Below are 18,775 nucleotides of genomic sequence, written 5' to 3'. Positions count from 1 at the left end.
TGTTCGGTTCTGTGCCGTGGGGCCGCTGCCCCAGGCGTCGTGCTGCCCCACGTCTTCCCTGTGCCCTGTTGCGTTTCCCATGGCTGTCCGCTGTTCCAGGTTTAACGTGTTGGTTTACGCTGCCAACCCTAACTGGCAGGCCCTGCCAAGCCCAGCAGGAGGAGCTCCCGACCGGTCCCCGGCCCGATCCCGTGCCACTGGGGGGTAAACATAACCCTGACCCCGCCGTGGCCCGGGGTTCCTTTGCATATGAGTGACACCCCTCCAGTAAAAAGAAAGCAAAATGCTGGGTCCTGTTGCCCCATCCCTTGGAGTGGATGGTGCAGTCTTTGCATTGACTTCACTGGGCTTTGCATCAGGACCCGGGAGAGGCCAATTGGTCTGAAAACAGCTGGGAGCCTGGTTCCCTGGGTCCTGTCCCCAGCTCTGGGAGTGGGGTCGAGAGGTTAGAGCACAGAGCTGGGAGTCAGGACTCCTTTTTCTGTCCCCAGCTCTGCTGATCACTCCCTGTGTGACTTTGAATAAGTCACTCTACCCTGCAGCTCTGTGCCTCGGTTTCCCCAGTAACAGACCCACCTCTGTGGTCTGCCAGCTGCTCCCCAGTATGAATTTCAACACAAGGCCTCTACTCCACAAAGACCAACCTCCCTCAATGGGAGGCCATGGGAATGCAGGCCCCAAAAATCAGCATCTCCCGCGCCCCTCCCTGCGAGGTAAATCCAGGCAGAGTTCCCATAGCCGGCCTGGATGCCCATTTCTGGCAGCCTGGCTGTGATCTGTGTGTACATGACAGTTTGTGTGTTTCTCTCGCCCTGGAGCATCTGCACTAACCCCCTGTATTCTTCTTGCAGTGGCCGAATTCATTATAAGGATATGTACAGTTTATTACGGGTTATATCTCCCCCACTGGGATTAGGCAAGAAATGCCCTCATAGGGTTGCTTGCAAGGTTTGACTTACACTAAAACCTGCTAGCATCAACGGAATGAATGTTGCTTATGGTTTCTTTAATATATATATTTCATATATATATATATATATATATACACACACATCTCGGTACCCTGCACTTTTCAAGAAGTAACCTAGTCACGTCCTTAGCAACCAGAATGCATACGAGGATGCAGGCCGCCCAGTACCGCATGGAGTGTATCGGTGATTTTGAACCCTTTCTGCTTGCTGTTAGCTGAAGCTAGGCATCGAAGATTCGTACCAGTATATCTCTCTGTCTGTCTATCTGCACACACACACACACACCCCTCCACCACCCTTCACACATCGATATTTTCCATTTGGGGAGGACGGAAACTGCATTGACACCTCTGCCATTTATCCCTTCCCTTCCCCTCCGCCCATCCACCACCTTCCCCCCTCCCCGCCCTTCTTCTCCAGCACTGGCAAGGAGGCGCGCTCTGAGCTAAATCTCTCTCTCTCTTTCCTGTCCTTTGCTACAAAGGTGGCCCTGATCCTGCAGTCCTCCCTCCCGCAAAGCCAGGAGGAATTTTGCCTGAAGGACTCCAGGAACCCAGCAAATCACTTAGGCAGATGCCTACCCTCACTGAAAGCAATGGACAAACTGCCATTGATTTCGCTGGGCAGTGGATCGATGGGCGCTTAAGTGTTTTGCTGAATCAATCCCCCTCCACCCCCAAGCTGGGCAGTTACACGTAGGAATGGAAGCCGGGAGCTCTCCCTCTTTCTGCTGAGAAGCAGCGACGTAATCTTTGCATTTTTTTCTTCCATTTTTTTTCCGTCCTTTCTTTTTCAATTGGTTTAAAATATTTTTTTTTCTTCTTTGCCATCTCTCTCTTGTCTATTTTTTCGTGCTTTTTTTTTTTTTTTTCTTTCCGCTACCAGGGGCCGGATGACTTTCACGGATATGTATGAGATGCTGAGGCATATGTCTCCACCCCTTGGGTTAGGGAAGAAATGCCCACCCCGGGTTGCTTATAAGGTAGAATAAATTAAAAAGACAAAATTGCACAAATCAAATTCACTTAATTTTTTTTTTTATTTTTTTTTTTTAACCAAAACATTTTTTTAAAAATCAGCCTATACAATATCTTTTTATACATTTCTTTGTGGTTTTTTTTTTTTTTCCTTGATCAAATCTCTTAAACAGTACGGTGTGTCCGTTTGAGTCCGTTAGCATTTCATGTTTCAGAGACTCCATTATGGCAAGTCAGCTGGGGTGGGTAAGAACTAAAGTCCAAGGTGCATGTTAATTCGCTACAATCCCCTTTTTAAGGATTCCTCCTACCCAGCCTTGTTTTATTTGGTGGCAGAGACATTGCTCCAAAATGCTGAATTCTTCCACCTCACCCCGTCAAACCCTTTTCGGTAGGATGACCCATACAGCTCTGACAGACCTGGCACCTCTCGGTCATTAAAGATTTCCTCAATGGATGAGAGACAGGTGGATGGAAATTGCCTTCACTGTCCAGTTGAAAGGTTCCAGCTCAAAGCTGGACCATGGGAAGAGGTCCAGGGTCATACATCCCATGTGAGCCTGATCTAGAATCTCTTGAAGTCAGAGGGAAGCTTTCCACTGCATTCCCTCTCATTAGCATCAGAGTCGCTCGTAGAGATCACGGCCATGTTCAGAGACCACTGTGCGTGGAGCTGTATAAACATACAGCCCAGACCTTTCAAAAGAGCTCAGCATAACAGAAACCAGACAAAGGCACTCTTGTTGCGGGAGGAGAGAGTCCACTGCTGTGACGCTAGCAGTACAATTAGTTAAACTGGTACATTTCCCCAGGGAGATAAGCACTCAGGGACTGAAATAAGTAGCCAGGTTTTCAAACAGTTTTAAAGCCCATCCGGAAGTGAGCTGCTGAGTTCCAGCCTCAGACAATCTGGGTCCAGTTGTGAGTGCACAGCACTTGGCGAAAGCTACCCGTTGGCCAGATTTCCAGTGCTCTGGGTCAAGCTGGGCTGACTAGAGCAGTCAGTCACTCGAGTGTTGATAACTCGAGCTAACTGCAGTGAAGATCTAAAGGTGTGATTGGAAACATTTGGCTAAAGCTAGAATGAGATCCAGTGGCTGGAAGCTGAAGTTGGACAGGTGTGGATTTAGGCACACATTTTTAACCGGATAATTGACCATTGGCATGAGTTACCAAGGGTTGTGATGCTAGGTGGAGGGAGAGAGAGTTGGATTCTCCAGCACTGGGAATGTTTTAATCAAGATCGGATGTTTTTTCTGAAAGATGGGCTCTAGTTCAAACAGGAATTAATTCCAGGCTGGCCTGTGGGCGGCAGGAGATCAGACTATATGATTGCATTTGCAATGGGCAATCTGTGATCTCAATCCTATGAAAAAGCAGCCGAGAAGGCTGTGTGGAAACACCGATTTCCGTTTAAACCAGACGTGTTTTTGTTTAGCTTACGTCGGTGAATGGGGGCTTGTCTGCAGAGGGACGTTATTGTCAAGTAAGGCAGAGTGTGAATTGGACAGTGTTCCCTAGTCGGTAGAGCAACTGGACTGGGACAAGTCGCTTTCCCTCTCTGTGCCTCAGTGATAGTGGTACCGACCTCCTTGGTTAAGTGCTTTTGAGAGCAGATGAAAGGCGCTGGGTAAGAGCTGGGTGGTGGTGGTGTATATTTAGTATTTTATAGCTGTTCTGGACTAGCTGCCGCGGAAGAGTGATTCTGGACTAGCTAGGCCAGTCGGTTTCCCCATGCAGACAAGCTCCAAGGCCCTGATTCTGCAATTGGGTCCAGCCGGGCGGACAGTGAAGCAATGAAATGGATGGGATTCCACACAGGTGCAGGATCAGGTCAGCGGGAGCTAACTTCAGCCTGGGATTAAGCGGGTGAAACTGCAGCAGCTTCAGTTGCAGACGAGTCTGAGTCAGGGCTGAAAATGGTGCCAGGGTCTGAGGCCGATCTCTTGTGATCTCCAGGCTCCCCCACGAGGCCTAGGGTACGAGGCAGGGGTCTTCTCAGAATGGCTCATCCAGCAGGTCTCTTAGCTCTAGCGAGTCCCTGATTCGAATGCCCGGAAGCTGGTCCCCATCCGTAATCAGCCCTACGGGGACTCTCTTGTGCTGCTTTCCAAACTATCCTCCACCGGAACCAGAATTAACAGCCACTAACCGTCTCTCTCGCCCCCCGCGCCCCCTTCTCTGCCAATGCAGTTCTAACCTGTCTAGCAGCTTCTCTCCTCTCCCCAGCGCATCGTCTTTCTCCATGTTCTCCCCTCGCCTCCATTCCCTCTCCCCGCTTGGGAGCCAGAGCCACCCTGCAGGGCAGTTTGGAGAGTTCCCAGTTGTGGCTGGGCATCTACAAACTGCTGCTGCTTTTTCTCTCCTGCTGTCGCAATCTCCCTCTTTGCTCCTTCAGCCACCCACAGACTCAGAGCTCTACATAGTGTCCGTGTGTCTGGCTGCTTTGCCCCCATCCTTGCCCATCGGCATAGTGCATTGTCCCTACGCTGGACTTCTGCTGCCGGCATCTGGGAGAGGTGCTGGGGCGCTCGCTCTTCAGGGTGGTGGGAAGGCTGATCCGGGGGCAAAGAGTTTGTTCCTACCCCCTCCCAGGCTGTCAGCGGGAATAGAACCTGGGTCCTATGGCGCTAGAAGCACAGGGCTCCTATCTGAGCTAAAGGAATAACTCCCCCTGCGAAGTTGGGCCAGCCGGATATCACACAGCTGGCTGGCTGCAAGGCCGGGGCTTCCAAGGATTACGTTGTGTTGGGTCCTGATTCTCGTGGGTACGTGAGGCTGGGCTTACACCCATAAGGTTTTGCTGCAGAGCCATACCGATAACGGCCATCCTGGCAAACCCTTCCACTGGAGACGCAGGACTTGCCAAGACAGCTTAGGCCGGGTCCCCAAACGAGATCAGCTGTATTGGCAGAGAGTTCCAGAGGGGCAGCGGGTTAGTCTGGATATAGCAAAACCAGCGAGAGTTCTGTGGCACTTTAAAGACGCTCACATCTAGCTGAGCCTCATGAAAGCTTATGGCTGCTGAAATTAAATGTGTTAGTCTTTAAAGTGCCGCAGAACTCTCGCTGTGTTGCTGTATTGGCAAAAGATTTCTTGGCCAGTGTAACCAGGTCTAAACTAGGACTTTTCCCAGTATAGAACTAGCATTAAAAACCACGCCCCTAAGGAACGTTCCTGGCCAGGCAACGTTTTCTAGTGTAGACCTGAGACGGTTCCACACACTGCTTGGTACCACGGCAGGGGCGAGATACCAGTAGGATTCCTAGTATGAACATTGCTGCACTGATATAAAGGCGCCTTGTAACTATTCCCATATGGGGAGAGGAATAAGTTGTTGATCTAAGGCACCTTTCTATTGGTGTAATGGCCGCATGCTAGAGGCTGTGCTCATGCAGTCGGTAAAAGTCCCACCCTTCAATGCCGTGGTATTACCAGGACACATGCGGTGCAAACCAGGCCTAAATGCGAATCAGCCCTAGTGCCCTCGCTTCCGCAGGGATGGGCACTGAAGAGAACCCAGGGAGTTCTGGGCCGTCGGGGTGAAGGAAGGCAGCCGGAGGTCTGCGTGCGGTGGGGCAGGCAGGATTGCTTGAGGCAGCGCGCCGTAGGAGCAAGGGGAGCCGCAGAAGCAGAGGGTGTGGCCAATCTCAAGTGCTTAAAAGTTGTGAGCTGTTTAGAATGGACGTTTTGGCCACGTGTGTCCGAGAAGCGCTTTGCTGGTGCAGGAATGGTGGGACGCTGTATCGGCAAAGCACTCCTGGTGTGTGGATGTGGTGGTGGTTATATCAGCAAAGCTCTGCATTGTGCTGGCATAACTTAGTCCAGAGACACCCCCAAAGGGCAGCCCTGCAGGAATAGCTGGTTCTGTGCTCGGGGATCCTGCTGGCACAGCTCTCGGTCGGCTTCACACCCCTGACTGACGGAGCTACGCAGGCAAAAGCTTATAGCGTTGACCTGGCTTTGTCTTTGCCTCCTAATTTCTGAGCCTTTAGAGTTACGCCCAGATCACATTTCCCTCCTTTTTCCTTCACATGGAAGCCGAGGTTCTCCCATGACTCCAGGAGCTGGAGCTTTAAGAGAAACCCCACATATGACAAGTGACAGCAACACAGGGAAGGGAAGGGAAAGGTTTTACCCTGAGACTTCACACTGGAAATTGACTGAGGTCTGCTCTACGCAAGGTGTTTGTCCTGGTGCAGCCATGTCAGTGAGGGGGCTGAGTTTTAGCCCCTCTATGTAACAGTAGAACTCCTAGCATGGGCCCAGCTATACTGGGATCAAAGCGCCTTAAACCAGTATAACGTCCCTCCTTTCCCATCTGTGAATAGCTTTACTGGTATAAGCAGCTTTATGCTGTGTGTCCGCTGCAGAGGATTGTACTGTGTTAACTGGACCTGTCTGGTTAGGGCAGAGATGGAGAATGGTGATGTATGTGCAGCTAGGGGGCATTGGGACTGAGGACTGCTTCTCTCTCTGCCTGCAGCTGGAAGGAGGGTGGGGTCTAGTGGTTGGAGCAGGACATGGGGACTCAGGATGCCTGGCTTGGGCAGGGACTGTGATTAGAGAATGAGATTAGGTGTGAGGACTCCCAGGTTCTGTTCCTAGCTCTGCCGTGTGCCTCAGTTTCCCCATTTTACCGAGCTCCTTAGGTGGCCGGTGCAAAAGGTTTGCACCATGTTATTCTTACGCCCCAGTAGCCTCTCCTCGGCCTGCCCATCTGTCATTGCTGCTCTGCTCCCCACTATCTAAAGCCTGCTGGGTTCTCCATTCACTCCACCAGGGTATCTGATACCCGCAGAGTCTTTTCCGTGCCCTCCCATCCACCCCCTTCTCCCTTGGCTCATTCCTCCATGACACCTGCTGTCCAGAAAACCATTGCGAGGGGAGCCCTGGTGCTGTGTAGAACAGCAGCCCCTCCAGAGAGGTCATGGCTGGTTGTGTTCCCCCCACCCTTGCTCCCCGGCACACAGAGCTGTGGACCCAGGCAGCTCCATCACAAACTCAATCTGACCCCCTTCTCCCTCAAGAGAACCATGTTATGGGCCAGTCCTGCCTGCTCTGATGGGAGCACCATGCTGCACCCAGCTTTGCGGGTGCCCCGGCTCTTCCAGGCGCATTTAACATGGTTCAGCCTGTCCATATCTCCCTCCCCTGCGGAGCCATGCGTGTGCCAGGGCATTCTGGGGCAATCCAGGCACCTATCCTGTAATGCGCTGCCATGGAGGATGGCGGGTGCTTTTCGCATGGTGCAACACATTTTGGGAAGTCATCCCGCGTAGTGACCTGGAAGGCTGGGTGTGTCCAGCTACCCCGATCAGTCCAGAACATGGCCACCCCGGGTCATCACGCAGGGGTCCTGATTGCAACTCTCTCAGGGGAATCAGCTACAACACAGCAGCCCCACGGCAAGTGGGATTTGCACCTAGGTTAGGGAGGTGGCAAATATCCCCTGGTCTGAACCGCAGCGCCGTGATTGGGACCATGTGACACTGTTGCTGGGGCCTGGTGGTGCCCGCTCGCTGACAAGCTGAAAAAGCAGCGTGGGTGAACGTGTTCTGAGCCAGCAGGGGGGCTGGTGCTGCTTCCCCAAACCATGGAGCAGCGCAGAGCCCTGCTCCCCCTCCCTCTAACCCCTGAAACACAGGAGCGCTGCACATAGAGCCCAGCTCTGCAGCTCCCAGGTCTCTGGACAGCAGGCTCCGATGGATCTTCATGCTAATTTTCTCTTCATCCTCCCTGTCTGTCGCCTCCCTTCCTCTCTCTCGCTGTCTTTTTCCCTTCTCGTTTTGCTGTCCCTCCCCCAACTTCGTCAGTTACATCCCTTTAACGACCGGAAGAGATCCCCTAACCCCCATCTCCATGTGGTCCAAAGCTGTATCGTAGCTAATGCACTAACTGGGCAGCCACTGTCCGGTCCGGCCCTGAGCATCTTGTTGCCCAACCGCCTGAGCTCTGAGGAATGCCGAGTTTCTGTCGATTTTGTTCATTTCTTCCCTTCGCACCTTGAGGACCCACCCATTCTTTGCACCGAGAGCACAAAATCTCCGGGCCTCTCACTAGAGCAGTCTATACCAGAGCTATGAATGAGTCTCACTGTGTTCTCTGAGCATGCTGCATGCTGCATGCTCTCTGCATGGGCCCTGTGTCATGCTGCCTTGCCCAGGAGCGTGCTTTGTTGGATGGTAGTGGCTGTGTCTGGCGCAGTGAGCATTGACCATCGCTCCCCTGTTTTCCTTTGCTGACACCAAGAGCGCTGCTGCCTTGCAAAGTGCATTTTGTTTGTCTTGCTTTACTCGTGCCTGTTGATTTCTTTATCTTAATTTTAATTGTTAAACGAAGTCAGCGAGCCCTTGGGGAAGAACTCTGGGGCAGGTGGGGAGGGACGCAACCCGGAGAGGAGAGTGGGGCCGAGGGGTTGGAGCAGGGCTTCTGGGTTCTCTGCCCAGCCATTGAAAGGGAGTGGTGTCTAGTGGTTAGAGAAGGGAGCTAGACATCAGGGCTCCTGGTTCTATTCCTGCCTCTATAGGGCATGTCGTCTAGTGGTTAGAGTGGGAAGTGAAACAGCCTGGGCTTTATACCCAGCGCTGGTCGGGAATACCAGGTGGGAGTGTTGAATTGTGGTTAAAGCAGGAGACTGAACCAGGACTCCTGGGTCCTATTCCCAATTCTGCCGCTGGCTCTCTGTATAACTTGGAGACAGTTACCTCAGTTTCCCCGTCTCCAAAATGGGGACAATTCTGGCCCACCCACCAGAGGCCGAGGTTTAATCTCCAAATGCCAGCAACATACCCTGAGATCCTCGGCTGGAAGGAGACAGGGATAGACCAAGGCTGAGTGTTGTAAAGGGAGCGCCCCATTCATTGGCACTGCGCACCCGCCTGGGCCCAGCAGAGCCCCGAGGGGCTGGGGAGAGGAGTGATGGTTAGCAAGAGCTGGGGATCCCCTGAGCACTGAACCCGGTGACTCCCCAGAGTTCTCCCCAGGGCTCCCCTGTTTTGAAACTCACGCTGGCCTCTGGGGCGGGGGGACCGCGAGGGTGATGCGCTTCTTGCCTCTCCGCAGAGGCTGCTCCGCATGGACCTGCCCGTGGCTGACGACAACACGGTCCACTTCAACTCCACCCTCATGGCTCTGATCAGGACCGCGCTGGACATCAAGATCGCCAAAGGCAAGTGCGACGCTCTGGCACCTGGGGCGGGGGAGCTGGCTCCGCTGCGCGGGATGGGCGTTGCTCTGGGTCCCCGCCTTCAAGAGGAGATCCACAACCGGGCCCGTCCTGCCCTCTCCCAGCAGGGGGTGCTGCAGGGAGCAGGGCAGGAGTGCTGGCTGGGCGGGGGGCAGTGGCTGTGCGCTTTCCCTGGGGAGCTGACGTGGGGGCTGGCGGGTGCCCAGCTGCTGACCTTTCTCCCCGGCGCGTACCTTGCAGGCGGAGCCGACAAGCAGCAGATGGACGCTGAGCTGCGGAAGGAGATGATGGCCATCTGGCCAAACCTCTCCCACAAAAACCTGGATCTCCTGGTCACCCCGCACAAATGTGAGACCCTGCAGATCGCCCAAGCTCTAGGGCCAGCCCACACCAGCCCTGGCGTGGGGGTCTCCCCTGGCTGGGCATAGCACCCATGGCCAGACAGCAGCCCCGCCCTCCGTTCACCAGGTCGCTGGTGAGCTGTGCAGGGCTAGGCACCCCACTGGCATCAGGGCCCATTCGGTGCCTTTGGAGAGGGGGGGGTGCTGGTTAGAGTGGGGGGAGGGGCTGGGAGTCAGGACCCCTGAGGCTCTATCCTGGGGGGTCTAGTGGTTAGAGCATCAGCCGCCCCCCCCCGGATTCTATCCCAATGTTCCATTGACTTGCTGGGTGACTTTTGGCATGTCAAACGTTGGAGACTCCCAGCCACTCAACACAGAGGCCGTCTGTCCATTTGTCCGTCCTCAGGGATCTGTCAGGTCTGTAACGCCCCTTATCTCCTGGCACCTCCACCCGTGCCCAGGGCCAAGACCTGTATGGGCCCAGAGCCCAAGCCCCCATCTTCCCCACACCAAAAGGGGCTCTCGGCACCAGAGACTCAGTGGCTTGCAATCCTGGGGGGAGCTGGGCTGCTTCACGCTAGGCCCAGGAGTTGGCTTTGGGGTGACCCGGTGGGATTTTGGGTGGGGGGCTGCTGATAACGCTCAGCCTGTCTCCCTCTCTGCTGCTCCCAGCCACGGACCTGACGGTAGGGAAGATCTATGCTGCCATGATGATCATGGAGTACTACCGGCAAAGCAAGGCTAAGAAGCTGCAGGCCATGAGGGAGGAGCAGGTACATCACCCGGGGTTCAATTCCTGGGTCTGCCCCTTGGCCATGCTGTGCCTCAGTTTCCCCCTCACCCGGGGCCGGTCAGGCAGCCTCAGCCCCTGGGAGCGGGTAGGGTGGAGCTGCCTGGGACGTGCAGTGAGACCCTCGGGTGAAAGCTGCTTCCACGGTGAAATTCTCCTCCCGGCTGGAGGTTTGAGCCCAGCCAGGAAGAAGGAAGGTGCCCTGCCCCGGGTTGGCCTGGGGGGCTCTTTTTCCTTCCCATAAGCTGGTCTGATGCCTCCTGTATCCCCCGCAGAATCGAACGCCGGTCATGTTCCAGCGTATGGAGCCGCCGTCCCCCACCCAGGAGGGGGTCCCGGGGCAGAACGCTCTCCCGTCCTCCCAGCTGGACCCAGGGGGTGGCCTGTAAGTCCTGAGCATTCTCTGTCTGGTTGTCCTGCCCTGCTCCCTCCAGCGCCCCTTGCTGGGAGGGGCAAGGACTGGAGGTCACTGTGCCCTGCAGAGCTGCCAGAGAAGCTGGGCGATGCTGGCTTGACCCCATTAACAGCAGATGCACCTGCCTGCGCTGCTCTGAGCCCCTCTAGGGCAGCCCCCCAGCATGGGTGGCTATGGCCTGATATCCTGTCTGCCCTGGCAGGAGTGCGCCCGAAGGGGGCATGAAGGAGAGCCAGTCCTGGGTCACCCAGCGGGCGCAGGAGATGTTCCAGAAGACGGGCACCTGGAGTCCAGAGCGAGGTCGGCCCGAAGACATGCCCAACAGCCGCCCCAATTCCCAGGTGATGGATTGATCAGTTTCCATACACACATTATCTATCCCCCCCGCCACCATTCTCCTGTGGAGGGGTGATGGGCACGTCTAACCCCTTAGGGCTGGGTTCTGTGGAGAGGCTCGTTCTAGTCTGGTCCCCCACCTGACCACTTAGCCGCTCTCCAGGTGGTCATGAGAAGGAGAGATTCCCCACCCCAGCAGCCCCCCTGTCCCAGGCAGCGCCAGAGGCTCACTCACAGGCAGCTGTGCAGGGCTCCAAGTGCAGGGCGTCTCCAGTGATTTCAGACAGGTGGGGAATCCAGGGCCCTGGGAGGAGGAACTGAGCCAGGGATCATGATTTTCAGCAGCAGGGTTTTGAAACGTAGTGTCTGTATTGACTAGAGTCAGGGACTAGGAGTCAGGACTCCTGGACTCTCTCCCCAGCTCTGGAAGGAGAGTAGGGTCTAGTGGTTAGAGCCCGGGAGCTGGGTTATGTTCCCTCGTCTGAGAGGGAAGTAGGTGGGAATCAGGATTCCTGGACCCTATTCCCAGGGTGTCCCTGACTTCTTGTGAATGAATTTTGACAGATCCTGACCCCTCTCTGTGCCTCGGTTTCCACACTTGTAAGACAGGAATGACCAGCCTTTACCAGCTGACCCTGTTTTTGCCTTGCCCTCTGCAGTCCGTGGAGATGAGAGAGATGGGGAAGGACGGCTACTCAGACAGCGACCACTACCTCCCTATGGAAGGTCACGGCCGGGCCGCCTCCATGCCGCGACTGCCCGCTGAAAACCAGGTGAGGGGCTTTTTTTCAGAACCATCCAGGGGTTCCACTGACAAACGCACACACACACCCCTGCTGGGAGCCTGGGATGTCCACAGACAACGGGGGATTTCTCAGTCAAGTGCGTTTTGGACGGGGAATCACGCCCAGACTGATACAAAGTGAAACAATCCCTTGCAGGGACTCAGGATTGCGCCAAGATTACAAGAGACACGTTTCAAAATTCATGGAGCCCTAGAAGTTCAGGCCAGAAGAGACCATTAGATCATCACGGGAGAGAATTTCGCCCAGTTACCCCTGCATTGAACCCAGGAACTTGTGTTTGGCTAAGGCAGTTGTGTTGCCCCTTTGGCTCGTGAGGCAGCCCATAATCACAGCTTTGCAAGGTTGTCTCCATTCAGAGGAGAAACTGAGGCTACGAGTCAGAGCGATTCTTTGGTGTGATCTGGCTTTAGCTACAAAACACATGTACACGAAGTCCTGTTCCCCTGAACAACAGCAGGCGATTTCTTTGTCCAGGAATCCCCAGGACTGCAGCTTCAGTGGACTCTGTGCCCAGGAAGCCCTGTCTCTCTCCTCCACTTCTTCTGACTTTCTGCCTCTTTGGGAATGTCTTCACTGCCCATTTAATTCTGGTTCTTACCTGGGTTTTAGCCCAAACCCTCCTACCATCCACAAAGAAAAGCCTCTGACCTGGGTTTGGAAGTGCTTTAAGTCCAGGCTGTCTGGCTTGGCTGGTGGTGTGAGTTAGAACCCAGGCTCTGCTTCAGCTCACTGCAGGATCTAAGCCAAGTCACTCAAGTGCTGCTGGTTCTCCAGCACCTTTCCCACAATTCCTCCCAAAGGACAGATAAATTCTCGTGCAATTGACTGGGAAAAAATCCCACAGCATCTCAGCAAACAGAGCTATGAGATTACCCCCCCCCACCCCCCGACACACCTGTGTGTGCGCAGAACCAGTGATGACACAGTAATTCAGGTCAGGCCTTGCAATGGGGATGCTCACACCTGGGTTAACTGTGCAGTGAAGACAAAGCAGCACACACAGGCTGCAAAACCAGTATTCTAGTCCCTGTGTTTAGCTATCAGGAAACTCAGTCCACAACGGTTAGCTCTGACCTGCCTTTTGCCTTGGGCAGTCCCTCCATTGTCTGCAGCTCTCTCTACTCCACAGAGGGGCTTAATTGCTCCTTCCCTGGAGTCTGAAGCCAGATGCTCAGCACACCCATTGCATGACCACTTTAAGATAGTCTGTGACTGCCGTCGATGCAGAAACTCAGCTGCTGGCAACCAGAAGCACCTCTCAGCATAGCAGTACCTTCCAAAAAGGCTGTCCAGTCTTGATCTGAAGACTTCAAGGGATAGAGAATCCTGCGCTTCTCTTGGAGTTGGTTACAAATATGGGTCTTCTTTCTAATGGGAATGTCTGGCTCTCTCATCCAGCCAGCGGTAGGTCTTCTGCCTTTCTCTGCTACAGTAAAGAACCCTTCAGTGCCCAGGATTTTCTCCCCAAACTCCGTAATCAAATCACCTCTTGATCTTCTTGTTGATAAGCTCTGTGAGTCTCTCCCTGTTAGGAAATTTCCGCAGCTGATTCTCTGCACCTTCTCCAATTTTTCAGCATCATTTTTTTATTTTAATTTTTACCGTTTTCCAGTTTTTCAGCATCGGTTTTACGCTCCGGACCAGGACCCAGTGTTCCAGTATCGGTCTCACCGAGGCCTTAGATGGGGGGAAATCACCTCCCAGCTCCCACTCTGTAAAAGTGACTTCATACGTTTGCTTTCACTGAGGGCTCCAGCAGCTCCGCCACCCTGTCCTGAGAGGTGGCTGCATTTCACTTGCTGGGCAGGGTCACCCCGTGGGAGAATTCCAGCCTGGCGCAGCACGACTTGTTGATTCAGCAGGGGATGTTCTTCCTCTCTCAGTCACTGCTGCCCCTGTAGCGGTGCTAGAAGAGGTGCTGGGCTGCAGAAAGTGGAGTGGCTCAGTCAGTAGGGGATGCTCTCCTCTGTCCACGTGGTCGCCAGTGTCTCTGCATGGCATTAGGGGGTGCTGTGCTGCAGGAAATGACACTTAAAGTCGCAGTCCATTGAGGTGAGGCTGTTAAAAAATCCCATTGCACTGTTCCCAGCAGTTGGGACATTTGTCCCAGCCAGATTTCAATTTCAGCTGCTTCCCTAAATTCCTCCCATGATTCCAGGTGGATGCAGAATTCTTTCTTCATGTCTTTTCTTAAACTGTTGTGCAGCTTTGCTCTGCACTCCGCAGCTGCTGCGCTCCACCCCAGAGGTGGCTGCATTTCCCCAGTGGGTGAAATTGACCTTTCCTTTAGGAAAAGCTAGATTCTGGGCTTCATCCCCTAAGAGTGATCTCATGGAAGGTGCAGTCCACCTTAACCTCCGTAACCATAACAACCGCATCTCCAGAACCACATTATTATGGTCTCCATAACTGAGATCAAAGCCATGGTCCGTGTTACCGTGACACTGCAATCTCCGTTACCATGACGTCGCAGTCTGTTGCTGGGACAACAACTAAGTAACCCTGACACTGCAGTTTTCCCTCCAGAATATTGATGAGTCGCATGAGTCATTGTCTCACTTTGTATCAGTAACCAAAGCCTGCTAATAATATTTTGTTGTCGCTCTTCGAGTGCCCCCGTCTGGCGACCAAAGGAGCAGCATGGGCAGGCCCCACCGGGCTCTGTTCCACAGCCCGCACCAGAGGGGAGGTCATTGTACCCAAGGGGCGACTGAGGGGAATTAAAAGGGGAACGGAGCCGTTCCTCCCGAGGAAGATGAAAGGGTTAAAGGCTCAGAAAAAGGAGGAATCTTGCAAAGATGCAAAATTCTTTCTTGAGAGCAGCAGCGAAATGGGAGCAGGCTGTTGTTGTCGGGAGCCCAGCGCCGGGACCTGGGTTTTAGCAAGAAATGTTAAGAGTCACTCAGATCTAGCAGACAAAGCGTGAGACTTTTTGAGTCATGTACGCCTGGCCTCTTCCACTGGCTTGGGAGAAAGCTTCTCTAGTGGTCAGAGCAGAGGCCTGGGAGCAGGCCTCCTGCGTTCTCATCCCAGCTCTGCTGCTGCCTCACTGTGTGACCTGGGGCAAGTCACCTCCCCTGTCTGTGCCTCAGTTTCCCCATGTTTAAAACAAGGGGTGATCCGACTTACCTGCCCCGTGGGTGGGAGCGTTGCGAGGTGTAACTTGTTAACATTCATCGGTTGCCTTGAAGTTTTGGGTGGGATTCAGGTCTCGGTTCCACACGGGGCTGAGAGCCAACCCTGGCCCATCCGTGCTCGCGTGTTCCATGCACATACCTGACTAACGTGACCCCCTCCCTCCACCGGAGGCAAAGCTCATGCAGTCGCAATGCATCCGCGCGCAGTGCAGCCGCCATCTGAGCAGCCCATTTGCCACCCACCGCTGGGTCCATCGAGCTTATAACATGAGCTTCCCATGCTGGCATGAAGCATGCTTCAGAGCAGCAGAACCCCCCAGCCCCAGGGTGTGGTGCCCCCAGCCAGCCCGGGCACCTTCCCAGTGCTGCAACCCTGAGAGCATCGGGGTAGGGGGGTGTCCGAAGCAGATGCTGTTCTTAGCATACCTAGCAGCACAGGAGCGTTTACCCGGGCACCTGCCGTAGCAATGAGCTAAGTATACATGTGCGTTTGTGTGTGTTGGTGTGTTTTGTGTGTGTGTGTTGTGTGTTGTGTGTGTGTGTGCACACCAGTAAGCTAAGCATGTGTGTGAAAGCGACAGCAATGACTCATAGCAACTCTGAGATGAAAAACTCCAACCACCTTCACGATTTCTTTAGCCTTTAAAGTTTGCATTGTCACCTACCGAATTCGCCCTTGTAAACCGAGGCAGAACGTGGCCGGGAGGGCACAAGTCCACATCGGAGCCCGTCTCTGGCAGGTGTTTCCACCTAGCTGGTGGCAGATCTGAGCTATGGGGCGCTCGTCCCCAAAAACTGGCCTTGCCTTTAAGGGAATCGGGGTGGGAGGTGGGGAGTCCCGTGGCCAGCTACCATCGGGCTCACTTGCTGGGTAGCTAGAGTGACGCCGAGGGGCCGTGCTGCGACGGGATTGCCCGCCGGGCGCCTGGCGCAGCTCCCCGCTGAATGCTGCCGGTTCTGCCGGCTGCTGGGGGGGCGAGCGACTTCCCTGGCAGGGGAGAGTCGCTCGGATGTTCAGTTCCTTTTTGCATGAGCTTTTTAGTGAGCTTCGTGGGCAGCCATCGACCGTGGGGCCAGAGCGGGAGGAGGGCGAGACCCTTGCTAAAGGCTGCACTGTTCCTGAGGGGCCGAAGGAAGGAGGGGAAGGATCTTGGGTCCCCTCCACCCCCAAGCTGTCCCTTGGGCCCTACTTCCTTGAGGCTGCCCACCTGGCTGTATTAGGAGAGCGGGCAGCACACCGCAGCGGGCTTGCCTGGCCATGCACCATCCCGCCACACAGCCAGCGGGATAGGAGAGGTCAGGGAGGCTGCCCCTAAAACATGAGCCAGGGGCCCTGATTCCCACAGGGCTGGTCCGGCTCCACCCCGTCCCCACAGCAACCCAGGGGCCCAGCGGGCAGGGCGCCAACAGACCCTGGACTGATTAGTGTTCTCTACACATCATGAGGTCTAATGGTTAGAGCAGAGAGGGGCTGGGAGCCAGGACTCCCCAGCTCTCAGAGGAGAGTGTTATCTAGTGGCTAGAGCAGGGAGGGAGGGTGAAGAGTTAGGACGCCTGGGTTCTTTCCCTGTCTGTGCCACTGACTCAGTGTGTGACCTTGGGCGAGTCTCTTCCCCTCTCTGTCTCCATCTCCCCATCACTAAAATCCTCCCATACCCCCAGGGGAGCTCTGCCAGCTGGAGCTTGTGAGAGGCCCTGCTGAGCCTGGCACGCATCGAGCAGGGAACAGAGGTGGTGAATGAGAAGGGGCCACTTCCACCGTCACTCCACGGACGGGAATGGTTTTCAGGAGTTAGCAACGGTGACTGGACGCGTAGTCCTTAGTATTCAGAGTCAACAGGGCGATGAGCAGGGACCGGGCAGCCAGCTCCACTTCCCTTAGCCCAGGCGCTGCATCCCAGTGGTCACCGTTGGGTGGGGGGGAATCAGGGACTCCCCCAAAGCCAAGAGCAGGGCTGCGTAGCTGCGTAGTGTAGGGTCCACGACCCTCCACTCCCCCCTACGCACCAGGTCGGGGGTGGGGGTCTGGGAGTTTCCGCCATGCTCCTGCCATGGCCCTAAGCTCCCCTGTGCCTGAATCCCTCTGCACAGCCCCGCCCCCCCCCCAGCTTCGTTTAATGCCTCTGTGCCCGGCAAGGGGGGGCATCAAATCCCGCCTGTCTGCAGAGTCAGCCGGCTCAGTCTGCTGCTTCCTCCACAGCGGAGCACGCTGGCCCCGGGCGGGGATGCTCTCCTTTGACACCCACCCCCCAGCTGCAGTGGGGCTAGGCCAGGGGCACGGCACATCAACCCCCCCCCAGCTGCCAGGGGTGGGCCCATCCCAAAGCCTCTCCATGAACATCCACAGGACTTTGGCTCAGGCCCTAGGCAGAGGCTGGGGGGGCTCGTTGGGGCCGAGCGCGACGCTGGCGCTGCAGCCCGAGGCCCGGCGTGGACGCAGGCTGGCTGCAGCATGCACTGGGGTGATGGCTGCTCCTGCCTGCGCTTCTCATCCTCCGCTGCTCGCCTCCGCGCATCCCACCCCGTCCGCTGGGGCCTCCCCGCTTGGCTTGGGTGCTGGGCGCACGCGCGGCTGCCGGCTGGAGCTGACCGATGACCGACTTTCTTCTCCCCTCCCCGGTGTCCTCCCGCCCCCTCCCGCCCCCCGCCTCTGCCTTTATATTTATTTTCTTCTCTCTCTCTCCCTCTCTGTGTGCACCGTCTTGTCTGGGTCTGGCAGAGGAGGAAGGTGCGACCCCGAGGAGATAATCTCAGTGTATGTACCATGGCGGGGATCTCCAGTGCCACTCACTCCACGCCCCCGATCCCCCCTTGCTGCTCTCCCTCCCTCTGTCTGTCCCCACACACACCTAGCTCCCTACCTGTCTGTCTGTCCAGCCGCCCCTTTCCCCTCCTCCACGGCTCTCTCTCTCTCTCTCTGAGCTCCATCCTCTCCTGTCTGCCACGTCCCTTTCACGGCACCCTGGAGCCGACAGAAGCTACCTCGGCCGCCCCGGGGCGCCAGGAGGGGACAGCCTGTGGGGAACGGCTCCGAGTTGATTTCGCCTTCTTCGTGACTGCCTCTGTCCCTGGCTTTAGCTCCCTCCCCTTGTCTGCCCCCGCCCAGGGCTCTCTTGCCACCCCCCCCCTCACAGACCATCCTGCCACCCCCAGAGGGAATGGTGACGGACTGGTCCTCAGGGCCTGACCCTGCTGGATGCTGAGCCCCATGGTCTGACCTACGCTGCCCTTCTATACCCTGCTCCTGGGAGCCGGGCGCCTTTCCCCTCACGGGTCTTCTCCCCGCCTTAGCCCAGAGTCAAGTGACTCCAGCTCCTCCCTGGGGGATCCTTCCACGCTGCCGTTGGCCACGTGTGCTCGGGGAAGGAAGCGCAGTCGAATGGCTAGAGTAGCGGGCACCCGAGCCTGGGTCTACTCCCAGCTCTGGAAGAAAGTGCTGCCTAGTGCTTAGCGCAGGGTGGGCTGTGAGCGGGAGTTCTGGAGGAAGGGGCACGCTAGGCTAGAGCACGGGGGATGCTGGCTGGGGCGTTTCTGCGCCTGGCCTTGTCCTGTAATAGCTCTCGCGCTGTCGTTCACACCAGGCTCAGTCCAGGTGAACTGTCCAGCATAGGCCAGCCTTGCCACACTGGAACTAGCATGGTTTTAGGCCTCATCCATACATCAGTTTCACTCGGGGCTGGTCTCCCAGGAGAAATTGACCAGCATCGCAATTCTGGAATAGCCCCTGGCTGGACGCGGTTCGAAAAGCACTTTTAGTTCAGACTCCGCTCTCCATCCTGGGGCGGGGCTCGAGTCCAGAATAGCTACGTTTTA

General features: G+C 55.7%; 1 protein-coding gene across 1 annotated transcript in view; it reads left to right on the top strand.

Moving 5' to 3' along the window:
• The window catches only part of CACNA1A (calcium voltage-gated channel subunit alpha1 A), a 141,424-nt gene that overhangs the window by 107,391 nt on the left and 15,258 nt on the right, over window positions 1-18,775 (top strand). Inside the window, exons 37-44 of the mRNA XM_067560509.1 lie at window positions 1,857-1,953; window positions 9,014-9,119; window positions 9,378-9,485; window positions 10,151-10,251; window positions 10,544-10,653; window positions 10,886-11,024; window positions 11,679-11,792; window positions 17,682-17,717. Of these exons, the coding sequence (XP_067416610.1) occupies window positions 1,857-1,953; window positions 9,014-9,119; window positions 9,378-9,485; window positions 10,151-10,251; window positions 10,544-10,653; window positions 10,886-11,024; window positions 11,679-11,792; window positions 17,682-17,717 (811 nt within the window). The remainder of the gene's footprint in view (window positions 1-1,856; window positions 1,954-9,013; window positions 9,120-9,377; window positions 9,486-10,150; window positions 10,252-10,543; window positions 10,654-10,885; window positions 11,025-11,678; window positions 11,793-17,681; window positions 17,718-18,775) is intronic.

This window comes from Emydura macquarii, unplaced genomic scaffold (assembly GCF_026122565.2).
Source record: "Emydura macquarii macquarii isolate MOO-44397 ecotype Brisbane River unplaced genomic scaffold, CSIRO-AGI_Emac_v2 contig_2292, whole genome shotgun sequence".
Lineage (NCBI taxonomy): Eukaryota > Metazoa > Chordata > Testudines > Chelidae > Emydura > Emydura macquarii.
The sequence above is the reverse complement of the archived record's forward strand: the minus strand, read 5'-3'. Positions and strand labels throughout refer to the sequence as shown.